Source organism: Colobus angolensis, unplaced genomic scaffold (assembly GCF_000951035.1).
Source record: "Colobus angolensis palliatus isolate OR3802 unplaced genomic scaffold, Cang.pa_1.0 Scaffold194, whole genome shotgun sequence".
Lineage (NCBI taxonomy): Eukaryota > Metazoa > Chordata > Mammalia > Primates > Cercopithecidae > Colobus > Colobus angolensis.
Genome location: NW_012115088.1, coordinates 5,281,731 through 5,301,619, shown reverse-complemented (window position 1 = coordinate 5,301,619; position 19,889 = coordinate 5,281,731). Strand labels below are relative to the sequence as shown.

The 19,889-nt window shown below is 38.9% G+C and overlaps 1 protein-coding gene across 2 annotated transcripts in view; it reads left to right on the top strand.

Annotated features, from left to right (window-relative positions):
- Nucleotides 1–14,058, top strand: part of LACTB2 (lactamase, beta 2) — a 32,929-nt gene extending 18,871 nt beyond the window's left edge. The window contains exons 4-8 of one of the 2 annotated variants that reach the window (XM_011940937.1): nucleotides 5,497–5,675; nucleotides 8,647–8,795; nucleotides 10,774–10,855; nucleotides 11,497–11,585; nucleotides 13,984–14,058. In XM_011940937.1, the coding sequence (XP_011796327.1) occupies nucleotides 5,497–5,675; nucleotides 8,647–8,795; nucleotides 10,774–10,855; nucleotides 11,497–11,540 (454 nt within the window). In that variant the 3' untranslated portion in view covers nucleotides 11,541–11,585; nucleotides 13,984–14,058. Of the gene's footprint in view, nucleotides 1–5,496; nucleotides 5,676–8,646; nucleotides 8,796–10,773; nucleotides 10,856–11,496; nucleotides 12,136–13,983 lie in introns of those variants that run through there. The other variant, XM_011940935.1, reaches the window with a different exon arrangement.
- Nucleotides 14,059–19,889: the final 5,831 nt, after the last annotated feature.

The window sequence follows — 19,889 nt, the reverse complement described above, 5'->3', positions numbered from 1 at the left end:
TATTAATAAAATTGGGTAGTATTTTTCTTTTTTGTACCTTTGTCAGTTTGGGGCTTTATCTGTTTCTTTTTTTTTTTTTCTTTTTTTTTTTTCTTTTTTGAGACGGAGTCTCACTCTGTCACCTAGGCTGGAGTGCAGTGGTGCGATGTTGGCTCACAGCAACCTCCGCCTCCTGGGTTCAAGCAGTTCTCCTACCTCAGCCTCCTGAGTAGCTGGGATTACAGGCATCTGCCACCACGCCCAGCTAATTTTTGTATTTTTAGTAGAGGCGGAGTTTCGCCATGTTGGCCAGGTAGATCTCAAACTCCTGACCTCAGGCCTCAGCCTCCCAAAGTGCTGGGATTACAGGTGTGAGCTACCGCACCTGGCCTTTTTCTATGCTTCAGGAGAGTTTAAGTACATAGTAGTGAAATTATCTGACCTTTAAATGTTTGGTAGAATTATCCTGTGAAAATACTGAACCTTTAGCTCTAATGACAGTCACACATCTTTTTACTAGAGCTTCACTGTTGCTTATTAATTAATAATGTGGTCCTGTGAGTTAAGCTTAACACAAATAGCTTTATACTTACTTCTGTATACTACTTTTTATAGATTATTTTTTAATATAAGGTTGGCCTAAACGAGTTTTGTATTCTAAATTAAACTATAATCAGATAGTTTTGTAAAAAGACAGGTTTACATGATGGCTCACACCTGTAATCCCAGAGGATCCCTTGATGCCAGGAGTTCAAGGCTGCAGTGAGCCATGATCACTCCACTGCACTCCAGACTAGGTGACAAGGTGAGACCTCATCTCTTAAAAATAATAAAACAATTTTTAAAAAAACATGTTTCAAAAGGTTTACTTATTAGTGTGGCTTCTAGAATCTAAAATCCAAACTTGAAAACATTTACATATCATGACTAGGCTCATCAAGGTCCCAAGGAAGAGAGAGACACATAATTACCTTGTTTGTTATATAGGAACATACAGACAAATGACATACATAAATGATTAGCTAAGAGGTGAAAGTAGTTGCGTCTAGGGAGAAAGAAATTATACAGTGGAGCAGTAACAGTTACAAATCTTAGAGGACTATTTGATTCTTTGCTACATCTTATTTTTCAATTTGAGATATTTATTAACTTTCCACTATGAAAAAATTAGAATTGGGTTTTCCTCTTCTCCCACTTTTGAGCACCATTCCTGTCCTCTAACCTGTCATAATGCTGGTTAGATCAGCATTTGGTGTTGATGTTGTTATGACTGTAGACACTTTACAGCTGAACCGTGTAGTAAACTATGCTTACTTTTCCTGCTTTCATGCAATTAGTCATTGTTTTTGCTTTGTTATTTTGGATAGTTTTCTGTGTATTTATCACTAATTTAACTCTTGAGTATATAAATCTTCCCTTAGGGTGTTTAAATGTATCATGGATTCTCTCAATTTCATCTTCTGAAAGAACCTTCCCTTTAAGCCTCCCAGGTAATAACTTGCTCCTGTCTCAGCTTGTTTTCCTCCAGGCCTGGTGCTGGTGTCATCTCAGAATTCCCTGCACTCTCACCTGGGGCTTCTGGAACTTTGCCTCTCTCCAGTGTCCCATAACTTTCTTAAAACCCCCTCTGTTTTAGAGGAACCCACCTCCAATAGCTTCCTGAGAAATGGTGAATTTTTGAGACCTTAGATGTCTAAAAGTAGCCTTTTTTCATCTAACTTGATTTAAGGTATTTATGAGTATAGATTCCAAGTTGAAAGTCTTTTTCCTTCTCAGTATTGTCTGCAAGGTTTCATTTCCTTCTGGTTTCAATATTGCAATAGAGAAAGCTAAAGCCCTTCTGTTGCTAACTTTTTTGGTCCCTGGCTTTTGCTTTTTTCCTTCTTGTCCACTGTATCCTGAAATTTCACAGTGATTCCTTCATCTTAAAATACTCAGCATGCAAAGGTGCCATATTTTGGCGGTGGTGTGTTCTGAGTCCCATCATCAGAAAAAACTCAGAGGAGTTGACTATAGTTTTAGTCAAAGCGGAGTATTTGTCAATCCGTGATAGGCCTTTTCAGTCTGGAAACATGTCCTTCAGTTCCAAAACTTTTCTTGAGGTGCATATTTTCTGTCATCTCTTTTGTGCTGTTTCATTTACTAAAATTCCTATTATTTTGTTAGAACTCCTGTACTACTATAACTTTATTTTTTTCTCTCTCATTTTTCATCTTTTTGCCTTTTTACTACACTTTCTGGGAGATTTTTGTTAACTTTATCACCTAATCTTACTACATTTTTTTATTTCTGTTCTCAGATTTGTAATTTTCAGGAACCCTTTTTGTTTCCAAAATGTTCCTTTTATACTACCCTATTCTTGTTTCATAGTTGCAATTTCTTCTCTTTTTGCTGAGGATATTATATTCTATGGGGTTTGATTCTTTTGGAAATTTTCTTCATAACTGCCTTTATTTACTTGTTCGTTTGTATTCACTGTCTTCAACATGACTTTCCTTAGATGACTAGTAATCCTGATTATCTTCTGATGTTTACTAATTGTGTTCTAATGGAAACTACAAGCTATTTGGGAGCTCTGAGAATGTGAGGGGGAGTCTTCTGTAGGCTTTAAGCCTCACTGTAGGATAATCTGGATGAGCTCTTCAGTTGGGGACCTTCCATCATTGGTATCGTAGAGTCTTTCTTCCTGAGCTGGTAAAATAACTTAGAAAAAGACTCTTCTAATCTTCATGTAGGGTAAAGGCCTGGCTGCCAGAATTATAGAAGCTGAGTGTGGAAAGAAGGCATAGGAATCTACATATATTCTTGTAATCTTCCTTTTTTTTCGTATATTATCTCTTCCTCCATCTGTGCCTTGTTTTACCCTCTTCAAAGGTTAAACCTCCAGCGTTTTCCTTAGTGAGATTGGGGCACTTCTCAACTCAAAGTGGGAAGAGACTCTGAGGATCTGAATGTTTGTTAAAAAGACTTTCAATAGACTTCTTATTTCAGCCACCTTCCTTCCACTTCACCCTCCACTTCCGGATTTCCCAAATCCTTAGACTTTGAGGAATTCTGCAGTGCAAATCTGATTGGTTCTCAGCTTTCCCCGCTGCTTGTTTAGGCTTCCGTTTTCTCCTATCTGATAAGTCACTTATCACTCATCTATATGTTGTCACATTTACCCTGTTCCAACAAAATATTCCGTTATTGTGAAGATTTATTAAGTATATTCCAAGCATGGCTGGGTACAGTGGCTCATGCCTGTAATCCCAGCACTTTGGGAGGCCAAGGCAGGCAGATCACTTGAGGTCAGGTGTTTGAGACCACCCTGGCCAACATGTGAAATGCCATCTCTACTAAAAATACAAAAATTAGCCAGGCGTGGTGGCGAGCACCTGTAGTCCCAGCTACTTGGGAGGCTGAGGCAGAAGAATTGCTTGAACCTGAGAGGCAGAGGTTGCAGTGAGCCAAGATTGCACCACTGCACTCCAGTCTGGGTGACAGAGCGAGACCCTGTCTCAAAAAAATAAAAACAAAAAATTATATATACAGATAGAGAAATAGATATCATTCCAAGCACATAATAACTCAATACTGACTAGAATAGACAGGTAATTATCCTCTTAAACTAAATAAAATATAATTTAAACCATATTCCTTTAGACATTTATTGCTATTTGCTGTGATTTATTTATGTAAAATGTAAAATAGAGAGGTTAATAATGCCTAACCCAAAGTAATGTAAGGGTTAAATGTGTAATATGTGTAAATCCCTGAAGACAGTGCCTGGCACATGGAAAGCAATCTGTTACTAAAATTAGCTACTACTAAGTGCCAAGTACTGGGTATATAAAAATGAAAATGAGATGAGAGTCCTGCCCTTCTGGAACTCATAATCTTGTGAGGTAGAATAGTAAACAAAACAATCTGAAGCCTATAGAATAATATATAATTCAAAGTAGAATAATAATGTAGAGGCAAAGGTGACCAGTACAGAGAATTAAGTCTGTATATTGCTGAGAAGTCAGGGGGTGCTTTGCAGAACAGATTATTTGAACTCAGCTTTTTGTTTATCTGGTTTCTTGTTGGCATAGTTACAAAACAATATAAATGTAAATAAGAAATTTTGAAATAAAATACCTGTCATACTTTAAAAGTATTATAATCAGTTTTGTCAACAAAAACTGAAAATTGGAGGAAAGGAAAAAGGAAACAAAAGCATGCTAAATTTCTTATGTAGGGTAAAATTTATAAAAACAAAAAAAAGCTCTGTTCTTAAAATTTTTAATTAGCAAAAAAATAGATTAAAGAGTCTTTTTCTGACCACCTGCTGCCTGTTAAGAAAGTTTCTTTTAAGCTTTTAGATAATCACTACTAAAATAAATTTTTTACCATTTATTAAGCATGCAACTTTGTGCCACCTACTGTGCTGAGCGCTTAAATACTTGTCTTTGAAAAGTATATACTGATGCCAGCCTAGGCAACATAGAGAGACCTTGTCTTTACAAAAAATAAAAATAAATTAGCCAAGCGTGGTGGCACATACCTGTGCTCCCAACTACTCGGGAGGCTGAAGTGGGAGAATTGCTTGAGCCCAGGAGGTCAGGGCTGCAGTGAGCCAGGATCACGCCACCATACTTCAGCCTGGATGAGAACAGCTTGGAAAACATAGCAGGACCTTGACCTATCTCAAAAATAAACATATATATATATGTGTGTGTGTGTGTGTGTGTGTGTGTATGTATGTGTGTATAAAATGATGTAAACATATAATGATGTAGGAAAATACAATATAGTAAGTTAAGAATTCAAAAATCAGGTATTAAAACAATATCACAGTTTTGTTTTTAAAATATAAATATATATTCTATAATAATAAAAGCACTCCCTCTGAGGAATAGAAATGGTTGTTGATGTTCATTTCTTTTAAATACTTTGCTTTTCTATTTTCCAAATTTGTTATAATCAGTGCTTATTACTTGTAAAATAAGAAAAAAGGTAGGAGGCTAGACGAGATGGCTCATGCCTGTAATTCCAGCACTTTGGGAGGCCGAGGTGGCAGGATTGCTTGAGTCTAAGAGTTCAAGACCAGCCTGTCAATTTTATGAGATCCTGTCTCTACAAAAAATAAAAATAAATTAGCCAGGCTTGGTGGCCCGCACCTGTGGTTCCAGCTACTCAGGAGGCTGAGGTGGGAGGATCACTTGAGCCTGGAAGATTGAGCCTGCAGTGACCTGTGATTGTGCCTCTGAACTGCAGCCTAGGTAAGAATGAAACCCTGTCTCAAAAAAAAAAGAAGAAAAAAAAGGGTGGGAAAAGTATTAAATTTTACTTCAGAGTGAGAATCTTCGTTTAGTTGAAGGAGAGCATTTTCTAATGATAATTTTCAGTGGGTACAAGAAAAAAAAAAGAAACTTTTTAACTCATCTGTTTATTTGTGTCTAAAGATAAGGATAGAGAATAATTTACTTCTCAAAATTTCTTCTAAGCCTGAGTTCATAATTGTTATTATTCCTTATTTCTTCTTTCAACCAGAGTTCTATATACACCTGGCCACACTGATGATCATATGGCTCTACTCTTAGAGGAGGAAAATGCTATCTTTTCTGGAGACTGCATCCTAGGGGAAGGAACAACAATATTTGAAGACCTCTATGATTATATGAACTCTTTAAAAGAGTTATTGAAAATTAAAGCTGATATTATATATCCAGGTGGGTAATTTTTTAATTTTTTTGTATTTTTTAAATAGAGACAAGGTCTTGCTGTGTTTTCCAGGTTGTTCTCAAACTCCTGACCTCAAGCAGTCTTCCCACCTCAGCCTCCCAAAGTGCTGGGTTTACAGGCATGCCAAAGTGGGTAGTTTTTCAAACCTAGCAAACCATTTGTGTCAGATGATGAGGAAGGTTCATTTTGGCTTCTCTCTGTATGTATTTGGCCTTGAAGAGATAACATATAAGGCCAGGTTCAGTGGCTCACACCTGTAATCCCAGCACTTGGAAGGCCAAGGCGGGCAGATCATGAGGTCAGGAGTTCAAGACCAGCCTGACCAACATGGTGAAACCCCGTCTCTACTGAAAATACAAAACTTAGCTGAACGTGGTGGCACACGCCTGTAATCCCAGCTACTTGGGAGGCTGAGACAGGAGAATCGCTTGAACCTGGGAGATGGAAGTTGCAGTCAGCCGAGATCACACTGCTATGTGCCAGCCTAGGCGACAGAAGCAAGACTCTGTCTCGGGGGGAAAAAAAAAAACATATAAACTACTTCTTTAAAATATACCCCTCTTTGGGAGGCCTAGGTGGGCAGATCACCTGAGGTCAGGAGTTCAAGACCAGCCTGGCCAACATGGTGAAACACTGTCTCTACTAATAATAAAAAAATTACCCGGGCATGGTGGCAGGCACCTATAATCCCAGCTACTCGGGAGGCTGAGGCAGGAGAATTGCTTGAACCTGGGAGGTGGAGGTTGCAATGAGCCAAGATCCGCCACTGCACTGCAGCCTGGGCAACAGAGTGAGACTCTGTCTCAAGAAAAAAAAAAAGGAAAAAAATACACCCCTAAGTCCTGTCTAGCTGTGCAGTTAAAGAGAAGGCCGAGAGCCATATTAATAACTTTTGATAAAGATATGAGGGTTATTTTTCAACATACAGTTATTAATAGAACTGTTCAAAGAAATAAGCTTACATTGAAATGGGAAAATACTTTCATTCCATAAGCCACCGTCATTTTTGTTAACTTGATTTGTATTTGGACCACATTTTAGCTGTGTAACTTTGGGTAATGTTTGACCTCTGAGCTTTAGTTTTTTTAATTTACAATATTGAAATACCGATAGCTTCTATATCAACTATAAAATGGTAATCCTTATTTCCATTCTCCAGAAAAAGAAACATATTAATATCTCAGATCTCACTGGACTATTCTACAATATCAATCTCTCCTTCATCTTAAGAGCTAAGAAATGGCCAGGCGCAGTGGTTCACACCTGTAATCCCAGCACTTTGGGAGGCCAAGGCAGGCAGATCACCTGAGGTCAGGAGTTCAAGACCAGCCTAGCCAACATGGTGAAACCCCATCCCTACTAAAAATACAAAAATTAGCCAAGCATCGTGGCGGGCACCTGTAATCCCAGCTTCTCAAGAGGCTGAGGCAGGAAAATCACTTGAACATGGGAGGCGGAGGTTGCAGTGAGCAGAGATCATGCAACAGAGTGAGACTCCTTCTCAGAAAAAAAAAAAAAAAGCTAAGAAAGAACCCAAAAAAAAGGCCCAAAAGGAAAAAGGGACTAGGTCACTTAATTTTCTAAGTTCTTCTAACTTGCTCCTAACCCATTGAAAGATCCATCCATCCAGTATCTTCAACACATTTATACTCTGTGATGAGTTCCTACTGCTGGGGAAATAAAAAACATACAGTAGAGCTGGGCATTTAGATTAATATGATGACGTTAAAGGATTGCAGGCTGATAGCTTTGGGGGTTTTGTTTGTTTTGCTTTGTTTTTGCTAAAGACAGCTATTTTTAAAGAGAAGAGGGCAGACATTCAGTGAATTCACATTCAGGCTAAGCTAATGAAAGGCTGCCTAGTCAAGATTCTAGAGTACTTTAATGAATCCAGTGAACTGGCTTACTAGCACAGCAGTTGTTTATATCTAAATTATGCTCTGTAGCCATAGCTACCATAATATTAAAGCCTTCTAGCCATCAGGTTTTGTGCAAGGGCCTTTACAGTTGTCATCCTCACCAAAACCCTGTAAAGTAGGTAGTGGTTTCCTCACCACACAACAGAAGAAACAGCTTAGAGAGATTCAGATACTTCCTCATTTATTAGCCACACAGCAAATAAATGATAGGTCTGTGTCTAACCAGATCCCGTAACAGGTTAGCCTGTTTCTGAATATTTTGTTCTCAGATATTTGAGAACATCATTCTTCCAGACTTGTATAATATATAATATTAATGTGTACTGTCTTAAAGGGGAGGTAAATTATAGTATAACTTAATCTGGGTTGTCAAAATTTCTGACATACATAAGCTTATACATAGGATTCTTAAAGTTCTCCTGTGGGTCTTGGGAATTTTTAATAGAGCTTGGTCATGTACATGAAACTGCTTTTTATATTCTCCTTTTGCAGTATTTTATAAGCTTAGCCTAATGGTCAAGAGCACAGAGTGGTTAAGAGATCCCGTCAGAATCCTAACTCCACCCCTCCTTAGCTATGTAACTGTGGACAGATTATTTACCTTCCATATGCCTCAGTTTCTGCCATAAGAAAAGTATAATAATTGTACCTACTTCATGGGATTCTTGTAAGAATAATGTATGTTAATCATTTAGGGCAGTGCCTAGCACATAGTGAGCACTCCATAAACATTACCTATTGTTATTATTGTAGTTGCTGTTTTTATTGCTATGTTTTATTGTTAAATTTGTATTCCTATTTTTAATGTACACAATATTTTCTATAGATTCTATTTGCTATAATTTTCTAATTGGGGGGCAATGTACATAATTTTTAAATCTCTTTCACCTATATAGCTTTCCAAATAGTTCATATTTGACATTTAGTATGCTTTTTCAATATATCATATGAATTATTTTTAAATAGAGTGAGTTAGCTTCTGTTGTACTTAGTATTTTTTTATCTGGCTGAAGTAACTCTTATAATTATTTTAATTCAGGACATGGCCCAGTAATTCATAATGCTGAAGCTAAAATTCAACAATACATTTCTCACAGAAATATTCGAGAGCAGCAAATTCTTACATTATTTCGTGAGAACTTTGAGAAATCATTTACAGTAATGGAACTTGTAAAAATTATTTACAAGGTAATTTTCAGTTTTCTTATTTGTATGTAGCCACAGATTTATTAGAATTATCTATTTAGTAGACTATAGAAATGGTAAACTTATCATATCCCAGATCAGAAGTTATGCCACTTTTCTAGATGTGAGACCAGCAGCCTAAACTTTCTACAGCGCTAAAATTAAACAAAAACTGGCCTTAGAGAACAAAGATAGCCATTTTGAGCCATCATTGAACTTTATATACTTAACTATGTAGAAGAAACTGCCTAACTATGTAGGAGAAACTACCAAGAGCCTGACGATTACATTTTGTAATAATTTTTGCATTATTCTAGCCATCTTGATTATCTCGTGTCCTAGCCTGCACCAAGAAAGGAGGGGTGACCTGCTAGACACAAATATTGGGATGGTAACAGTGAGAAGTAGTAGCAAAGCAGTGAGAAGTAGTAGCAATGCCAAACAATGGAGAAAAAGGAAAAAAAAATCAAAGAACATGAGTAAAGTAGTATGTAGGGAAAGAGCCTTACACCTCAGTGGCCTCTGAGAATATCACTGTATTGACAGCACTATATGGCATTCAGTATAATTCAGTTTTTCAGCACATGTTTATTAGATGTCTGCCATCTAGGTAGCATAGCTTAGAGGTTAAAAATGTAAGCTTTTGTGGCTTACATTTTTAGTATGTAAGGCTTACCCCTGTAATCCCAGCGTTTTGGGAGGCTAAGTGGAAGGGTTGCTTCAGCCCAGGAGTTCGTGACAAGCTTGGGCAACATAGTGAGACCTCAACTACAAAAAAATTTTTAAATGAGCCGGACGTGGTGGCACATGCCTGTGATCCCAGCTGCTCGGGTGGCTGAGATGGGAGGATCACATGAGCCTGGGAAGTAAAGGCTGCAGTGAGCCGATTTCGTACCATTGCACACCAACCTTGGTGACAGTGCAAGACTGTATCTCAAAACCTTTTTTTTTTTTGAGACAGAGTTTCTCTCTTGTTGCCCAGGCTGGAGTGCAATGGTGCCATCTCAGCTCACCGCAACCTCCGCCTCCTGGGTTGAAGCAATTCTCCTGTCTCAGCCTCCTGAATAGCTGGGATTACAGGCATGTGCCACCACACCTGGCTAATTTTATATTTTTAGTAGAGACAGGGTTTCTCAGTGTTGGTCATGCTGTTCTTGAACTCCTAACGTCAGGTGATCCTCCTGCCTCGGCCTCCTAAAGTGCTGGGATTACAGGTGTGAGTCACTGCACCCAGCCCAAAAACTTTTTTAAAAAAATTAAATTTAAATCAAACTATACAAAGATATTACCCTGTAACCTAATAAATAAATTATAGGGCCAACTGTCTGTAGCATCATGAAAATGTTCTAAGAATAATTTTTACATTTATTCATTCATAAAATATTAATGTGTTTCTGCTATGTATTATTATGCTAAACACTGAATATTCAGTAATGAACAAAACAGATACTGCTGCTGGGCCGGGCATGGTGGCTCACGCCTGTGATCCCAGCACTTTAGGAGGCCAAGGCGGGTGGGTCACCCAAGGTCAGGAGTTCGAGACAAGCCTGGCCAATGTGGTGAAACCCTATCTCTACTAAAAATACAAAAATTAGCCAGGCATGCTGGCGCACACCTGTAATCCTAGCTACTCGGGAGGCTAAGGCACGAGAATAGTTTGAACCTGGGAGGCGGAGGTTGCAGTGAGCTGAGATCACGCCATTGTACTCTAGCCTGGGCAACAAGAGTGAAACTCTGTCTCAAAAAAAAAGAACAGATACTGCTACTGTCTTTATGGCGCTTACAACCTATTCTATCTATAGGAGTATAGATAGAATATAAAACAAGATGTATACAAAGTGAAATTGTGAAAAATGTTATAAGTTAAAAATGTGTTTAAGATAAACTTTTGTTACATTTTGCTTTTCTTCAAAGCTTTCAAAAACATTAACTGTTCTTTTTTTAAAAAAAGGAATTTTTTTCACCTTCATTTTTCTTTTAGAATACTCCTGAGAATTTACATGAAATGGCTAAACGTAATCTCTTGCTTCATTTGAAAAAACTAGAAAAAGAAGGAAAAATATGTGAGTATGCTTCCAAATTTTCTTCTATTACCAGCATTTAAAATATTTTTACAGATGCCTTAGTTTCCTTCGAGGAAAAATCATACCCATCAGAGTTCTCCCATGAATATCACTTTAAATTGGAGAGAGACAGGCGCTAGGAAGGTCAGTAGCACAGGGCCAGTTGACCACAAGTTGGAACCAAAGGCTCCCATGGGAATTAGAATCTCAGTTGGAATTCCAATCCTTACCCACCAGAATAGCAATCAAAGACATGTAGTAGGAAGATAACTTCCATTCTCCCAGACCCGAAAACCACAAAGAATTTTACATGTGGTAGATTTGGGAACAGCCAAAGGTTTTAAACAGTGGTAAAGGTAGCAAACTCAGAGATGTTAAAGCAGTAATTATGTAATTATTTTCTGGTGTTAGTTTGTCAAACTAATTTATAGAAATGTAATCCTTAAAAGCCAGAATTCTAAGCTTGAATTTGATGTGGAAGCCTTAGCAATGTTTTTACATGTACCAAAAATACCCAACTTTATATTGAGCAACAAAATTATTTTAAGAATGAGTGCTTTTTCTAGCCACAAGGTAACTTAAAATCCAGTGCATTTACTTATCTATTGTTAAATTTTTACTCTCTGATTTTCTTTCTACAGTTAGCAGCACGGATCCTGACAAGAAATGGAAAGCTCATCTTTAGTTTCAGATTAAAGAAAGCTTTGTTTTATTTTGCTTTGAGAGAATGGTATGTTTTCTTAACTATAAGTTATTTTATAGAGAGTATGAAAGTGTAAAACATTGAAAATAACCCTAGATATGCTTTAAAATAATGTTATATTTATGCTAAAATATATGAATTACACTATACAACCATATGATAGGTTATTTCTCTAACCTTGGTCTTATAACGTTTTACTAAAAATTCAGAATCTAATAGTTTATCAGTTTTCAATAGATTCAATAAAATGGTTACTTTAAAAATAATAAAATTTATCCAATTTAAACTTGATGTTATTTTTGGTGGTCAGTTATCTATTATTAGTGATCAGTAATACTGTTTTCTATAGCTACTTTATTTAACAGCACAGATTTCTATGCACCCTTACTCTTTCCTCAACCCTTGTCTCTATCTGTACATAATTGCTTTGTCTTGATGTTTCTATCAATTATATCATGACTATCTATTGGTTCCACAACTCTGTATCATGTGTATTTTCTTATTTTGGCATACCACAAATGATTCATGCAAATGAATTTTTGGTGATTGAAAAATATTAAATTCCTAATTTAAAGTATTGTATGATGAGGAATTATTTCTGTAATCCATTAATGCAACAACATACTTTCCAAGTTTAAATTTTAGTATGTAAATAGTCATCAGCTTATACATGAATTATATATCAAAAGTTTACATTTAAATTAAAGGATTATAACATAGGGCATTTTTTATATTTTTATATAAGTAGTGTTCTTATATAGTGGTTAGGTTCACATGGCAGTCCACCAGTGCTTGCTTATACAGTTCTCAAACTACAATACTAAAATAAGCCCAGAATTCTGAGTGTATTTTGTTTACTCTTCTCTAAAGAGTGAGACTTTAAAAAGTTTTTTTGTTTGTTTGTTTTTGAGACAGTCTCTCTCTGTCACCTAGGCTGGAGTGCAATTGTGCAGTCTCAGCTCACTGTAGTCTCTACCTCCCAGGCTCAAGCAATCCTCCCACCTCAGCCTCCTGAATAGCTGGGACTACAGGCACACAGCAACACACCTGGCTAATGTTTTTATTTTTTATACAGACAGAATCTCACTATGTTGCCTAGGCTAGTCTTGAACTCCTGGCTCAAGCATTCCTCCTGCCTCAACCTTCCAGAGTGCTGGGATGATAGGCATGAGCTACCACACCCAGCCAGACTAACATTTTCCAATTTTCTTTGGCAGCTTCATCTCTTTCTGCCTCTTTTCCCAAGGTCCCTAGAATTTTCATGCCATTCTAATACACTTATTCTCATGCTTTGAAGACCTAGACCCGTATTCCTAGAACTGGTTCTTATTACAAAATAACTATAAACTCAAAAACAAAATCATCCTAATTGAAAAATAGGCAAAGAACTTGAATAGACATTTCTCCACAAAAGATACACAAGTGGCCCATAACACATGAAAAGATATTCATCATCACTCATCATTAGATAAATGTTAAAACCCTGAGATACCACTTCAGGCCCATTAGGATAGCTGTTATTAAAAATTAAAAATAAATAAATAAATAAATAAATAACAAGTGTTGGCAAGAATGTGGAGGAATCCTTGTGCATTGCTGATAGGAACATAAAATCGTGTAGCCACTATGGAAAACAGTATGGTACTTCCTTAAAAAACCTTTAGAATTACCATATGGTCAGCAATTTCTCTTCTGACTATATACCCAAAAAATAAAAAGCAGGGACTTGAACAGACATTTGTACATCCATGTTCACAGCAACTTTATTCACAATAGCCAAAAGGTGGAAGCAACCTAAATGTCTGTTGAAGGACAACTGGATAAATAAAATATGCTATATACATATAGCGGAATATATTTCTTCTTACAAAGGAGGGAAATTCTGACATGTGCTACAACATGGATGAACTTTGAAGACGTTATGCTAAGTGACACTAGCCTGTCACAAAAGGATAAATATTATACAATAGTACTTATAGGAGGTGCCTAGAGTGATCAAATTCATACAGACAGAAAGAAGAATGGTAGATACCAGGGACTAGGAGGAAGGGGAAATGGGAAGTTAGTGTTTCATGTAAGAAGTTTTGCAGTTTGGGTAGATGAAAAGAGTTCTGGGGATAGGTGGTAGTGGTGATTGCAAAACACTGTCAATGTACTTAATATCACTGAATGATACTGTGTTAGCGTTCTCCAGAGGAGCAGAACCGATAATACAAATGTATATCTAAAAGGGAGTTTATTAGGGAGAATTGGCTTACACAGTTACAAGACAAAATCCCACAATAGGCTATCTGCAAGCTGGGGAAAAAGAGAAGCTGGTAGCATGGCTCAATCCAAGTCCAAAAGCCTCAAAACCAGGGAAGCCAACAGTGCAGCCAAGGCTGAGGTCAAAGGATTTATTCTTTTTTTTTTTTTTGCACAACAGAATCTCACTGTGTTGCCTAGGCTAGAGTGCAGTGGTGCAATTTTGACTCACTGCAACCTGCAACCTCTGCCTCCTGGATTCAAGCGATTGTCCTGCCTCAGCCTCCCGAATAACTAGGATTATAGCCCCAGCTAATTTTTGTATTTTTAGTAGAAACAGGGTTTTACCATGTTGGCCGGGCTGGTCTCAAACTCCAGGATTCGTTTTTGATATGCTTCTCTTCCTCCTCTTATAACCAAATCTTCACCAAGTACTTAATGCCTGTTCCACCTCCAGAATGTATCACTACCTCTTACACCACCAATACTCCTTAGTCCAGGCCATCATCCTCTCTTGCCTGAACTAGTGCAATTAATTCTGGACTTCCTACTTCTGTTCTTGGAAGAAGTTGGGGAACAGGGATGAGAAGGGCATTCTGAACTGAGGAAATCTTACATAAAAGCCATGGAATCATTGTCTTTTTTTAGTACCGTGGCCCACTTCAGATACTGCAGACTGTAATTAGATATATTGGAAGAGGGGTGATAATGGAAGGCTAGTACATTTATTGTTTATTGAAAGAGTCTAGCAACTGAGAGCTTTAACCAAAACAATGGCATTCATTAAATGTCTGCTTTGTCCTGGGTACTGGGCCAGGCCCGGGGATACAAAGGTAAACAAAAGAAGCTCATATTTTATTTATGAAGACATACAATTACCATTTGCTAGACTAAAGGAAGAGGAGCTTACCTGGCTGAGTTATAGAAAGCTGCTTAGAGGACCTTGAGCTCAGTCTTAAAAGATGGGTCCATGATAGGCAAAGTTAGGGGTTTTTATATGGGAGATGGGAGAATTGTTCCAATTGGAGGAAATCATGTATGCACATAGATATGGCAGAGCATCATTTGGTTGGGGAACTAATTTATACAACTAGAATTTATGTTATTGTGTGTTGAGGCCATAGCAAGAATCTCAGGGGAACACAGAAATCACACAGGAAGCAACGTATTGTTATCCAGCCATGTTTCATACAGGTTGGGGTATGTATACTTTAGGAATTGGAAAGCAATTCAGGTTCTGGGGCAGTTCTAGTATTGTTTTGTTGTATCCTCACAGCAAGAGTTGGTCCTCTTCTATTATGGTGATTTCATTCCTCTATTCATTTCCAGTACTCCAGACAATCACTTTACCTTCCGTTCACAGCACCCGGAAGTTTTTGCTTACTCATGTTCTGTTTATTCAAGAGTTTCCAAAGCCTGCTTGTTGTCACCTCTGCCTTCTCTCTGCATATCTTCAGCCTCTGTTTGGCAACTGAGTAGCCCTCTTCATGTCGCAAGTACTGATCTCCTCATAGAAAACGATCTGATTGGTGTATTTGTTCTCTGTTTGAGAGAATTTTCTTGCCACACTTTCTTATATGTTACTGACCAGCCTTTGTGCTGACTGCTCTGGACCAATCATCAGGGACCAGAAGTTTTATCAGAAGGGGACAGGGACCCCATTGAACAGGGGCAGTGGGGAGCATAAGCATTCTGAGATTTGATGTTTTCAGTATCATGGGGGAAGGAAAAAAACAGAAGGGGTATCAAGGAATAGAGGAATAGCACTTAGAAACCTATTAGTTATTGAGAGATGGGGGATCAGGTAGACAGAGAGAAGTCTAGAAGAGCTATAGATTTCTGGCTTGGGCAGCTGGGTAGATGTTGGTAACCAGATTGAGAGAATAGAAGAAATGGGACAGGTAGAGTACAGAAGAGAAGAAAGATGTGTTTTACTACAGATACAAGTTTGAAGTACCAGGAAACATCCAAAGGGAGATACCTAGTAGGCACTCAGATGTATGGAACTGGACCTAAGCAGATAAGATATATTTTGTTACAGGTAACAGAAACTTATTTCAACAAGCTTAAGCAAAGGGGGAAGTTGGTTGGCACATGTAACCAACCTGAGAAGAATAAGGGTAGAGCAAAGCTAAGCCTGTGAACAAGAACAGATGTTTACATTCCCATCAATACAACCCCAAACCTCTCACCTCTATTTATCTTTGCAGGTAAGAGACCCTACATTCAACTGGGTTCTTCACATGATGAAGGACATGGACATGGTTATGAGACCTCTGGGCTCACACTACTTTTTTTTTTTTTTTTTTTTTTGGGAGATGAGATCTTGCTGTATCACCCAGGCTGGAGTGCAGTGGCACAAACATGGCTCACTGCAACCTCCACCTCCCAGGCTTAAGTGATCCTCCCACCTTAACTGCCCCAGTAGCTGGGACCACAGGTGCAGGCTACCATGCCTGGCTAATATTTATTTATGTATTTGTTTTTTGTAGAGATAAAGTCTTGCCATGTTGCCCAGGCTGGTCTTGAACTGAGCTCAAGCAGTCCTCCTGCTTCAGTCTCCCAAAGTGCTGGGATTACAGTCATGAGCCCCCATACCTGGCCTCTAGGCTCGTATTCTCACCACTCTATAACCAGCAGAAAAAGCTGATTTGTCTAGCTTCGACATGAAAAATCCTAGGGGAAGAATTCAGTGATTTATACTGGTTCATTACCCATCCCTTAGACCAGTCCCTGTGGTCAAGGAAACATTAGGTTCTGTATTTAGCCTAGCTACCCCTGTGGCTGGAGTGAGTGAAATCTGTTTCCAGAAGAAGACTGTCACAGGAAGATTCTGGACCAATAGTTACCTTACTGAATAACTTTGCCTTCTTTCCAATTTGTGTAAAATATATAATAAATAAATCCAATTTTTCTGCAGCAACTCAAAAGAATGACTGGGTCATCTCTGTGCAACCTTAATCGTTTCTGTGTATTTCTCTTGAGACTTTGAGTATTTTGAAGTCATCTCTCCAGACTATCACTTCAAGAAAAAGTTGCTGAAGTGGCTGGTAGCGGGGAAGGTAGAATCCTGGAGAACATGTGAGAAGATTGAAGGGCAGATAGTCTTATTTCTGCTAGTGCTGTTTATCAGTGCCCCCTCCGAAGTCTGTGCTTATAATAATGCAACACACATCAAAATGAGACCTGCCACCAATTTCCAGGGAATGGTGGAGGAGGAAGACTCTCATTATTATCAGTCTTTCCCTCCTATTCTATTTTTGGGGGTGCTTGGGAAGATACTTTTGCTTTAATTTTTATTTTAAAAAATAGAGACTGGGCACAGTGGCTCACGCCTGTAATCCCAGCACTTTGGGAGGCACAGGGGGGCATCATGAGGTCAGGAGATCAAGACCATCCTGGCTAACACTATAAAACCCTATCTCTTCTAAAAAATACAAAAAATTAGCCGGGCGTGGTGGCAGGCGCCTGTAGTCCCAGCTACTCCTGAGGCAGGAGAATGGCATGAACCCAGGAGGCAGAGCTTGTAGTGAGCCAAGATCACACCACTGCACTCCAGCCTGGGCGACAGAGCGAGACACCATCTCAAAAAAAAAAAAAAAATAGAACTCCTAGACTCAAGCTATCCACCGGCGTCAGCCCCCCAAAGTGCTAGCATTATAGGCACAAGCCACTACACCAAGCCAATACTTTTGTTAGGGGATATATGTTCAGTATTTGAAATATTGGGGGATCCGTTCCAAGATGACTGAATAGGAACAGCTCTGGTCTGCAGCTCCCAGCGTGATTGATGTAGAGGACAGGTGATTTCCGCATTTCCAACTGAGGTGCCTGGTTCATCTCATTGGGACTGGTTGGACAGTGGGTGAAACCCACGGAGGGCAAGCTGAAGCAGGGTGGGGCATCGCCTCACATGGGAAGCACAAGGGGTCAGGGGATTTCCCTTTCCTAGCCAAAGGAAGCTATGACAGACTGTACCTGGAAAAATGGGACACTCCCACCCAAATACTGCAATTTTCCCAAGGACTTAGCAACTGCCAGACAAGGAGATTCTCTCTTGTGCCTGGCTCGGTGGGTCTCATGCCCACGGAACCTTGCTCACTGCTGGTGCAGCAGTCTGAGATCAAACTGCAAGGCGGCAGCCTGGCTGGGGGAGGGGCATCTGTAATTGCTGAGGCTTGATTAGGTAAACAAAGCAGCCAAGAAGCCCGAACTGGGCAGAGCCCACCACAGCTCAGCAAGACCTACTGGCCTCTAAACTCCACCTTTGTGGGCAGGGCTTAACTGAACAAAAGGCAGCAGACAACTTCTGCAGACTTAAATGTCTGCAGCTCTGACAGCTCTGAAGAGACAGTGGTTCTCCCAACACGGCATGTGAGCTCTGAGAATGGACAGACTGCCTCTTCAAGTGGGTCCATGTAGCCTAACTGGGAGACACCTCCCAGTAGGGGCCAACAGACACCTCATATAGGCAGGTGACCTGGGATGAAGCTTCCAGAGGAAGAATCAGGCAGCAATATTTGCTGTTCTGCAATATGTGCTGTTCTGCAGCCTCCGTTGCTGATACCCAGGCAAACAGGATCTGGAGTGGACCCCCAGCAAACTCCAAAAGACCTACCGCTGAGGGACTTGACTCTTACAAGGAAAACTAAAAAACACAAAGGAATAGCATCAACATCAACAAAAACAACATCTACACCAAAACCTCATCTGTAGGTCACCAACATCAAAGACCAAAGGTAGGTAAAAACCACAAAGATGGGGAGAAACTAGAGCAGAAAAGCTGAAAATTCTGAAAATCAGAGCACCTATTCTCCTACAAAGGATCACAGCTCCTCACCAGCAACAGAACAAAGCTGGACAGAGAATGACTTTGATGAGTTGACAGAAGTAGGCTTCAGAAAGTCGGTAATAACAAACTTCTCTGAGCTAAAGGAACATGTTCGAACCCATTGCAAGAAAGGTATAAACCTTGAAAAAAGGTTAGATGAATGGATAACTAGAATAAACAGTGTAGAGAAGACCTTAATTACCTGATGGAGCTGAAAACCATGGCAAGATAACTTCGTGACACTTGCACAAGTTTCAGTGGCCAATTCAATCAAGTGGAAGAAAGGGTATCAGTGATTGAAGATCAAATTAATGAAATAAAGCGAGAAGACAAGGTTAGAGAAAAAAGAGTAAAAAGAAATGAACAAAGCCTCCAATAAATATGGGACTACGTGAAAAGACCAAATCTGTGTTTCACTGGTGTACCTGAAAGTGATGGGGAGAATGGAACCAAGTTGGAAAACACTCTTCAGGAAATTATCCAGGAGAACTTCTCCAAGAGACAAAGAAGACCATTAGATAATGGTACAGGGATCAATTCAACAAGAAGAACTAACTATCCTAAATATATATGCACCCAATACAGGAGCACCCAGATTCATAAAGCAAGTTCTTAGTGAACTACAAAGAGACTTAGACTCCCACACAATAATAATGGGAGATTTTAACACCCCATGGTCAACATTAGACAGATCAAGGAGACAGAGGGTTAACAAGGATATCCAGGACTTAAACTCAGCTCTGCATCAAGCAGACCTAATAGACATCTACAGAACTCTCCACCCCAAATCAACAGAATATACATTCTTCTCAGCACCATATCACACTTATTCCAAAACTGACAACATAATTGGAAGTAAAGCACTCCTCAGCAAATGTAAAAGAACAGAAATCACAACAAACTGTCTCTCAGACCACAGTGTAATCAAATTAGAACTCAAGATTAAGAAACTCACTCAAAATCGCACAACTACACGGAAACTGAACAACTTGCTCCTGAATGACTACTGGGTAAATAACGAAATGAAGTCCAAAATAAAGATGTTCTTTGAAACCAGTGAGAACAAAGACACAACATACCAGAATCTCTGGGACACATTTAAAGCATTGTGTAGAGGGAAATTTATAGCACTAAATGCCCACAAGAGAAAGCAGAAAAGATCTAAAATTGACACCCTAACATCACAATTAAAAGAACTAGAGAAGCAAGAGCAAACACATTCAAAAGCTAGCAGAAGACAAGAAATAACTAAGATC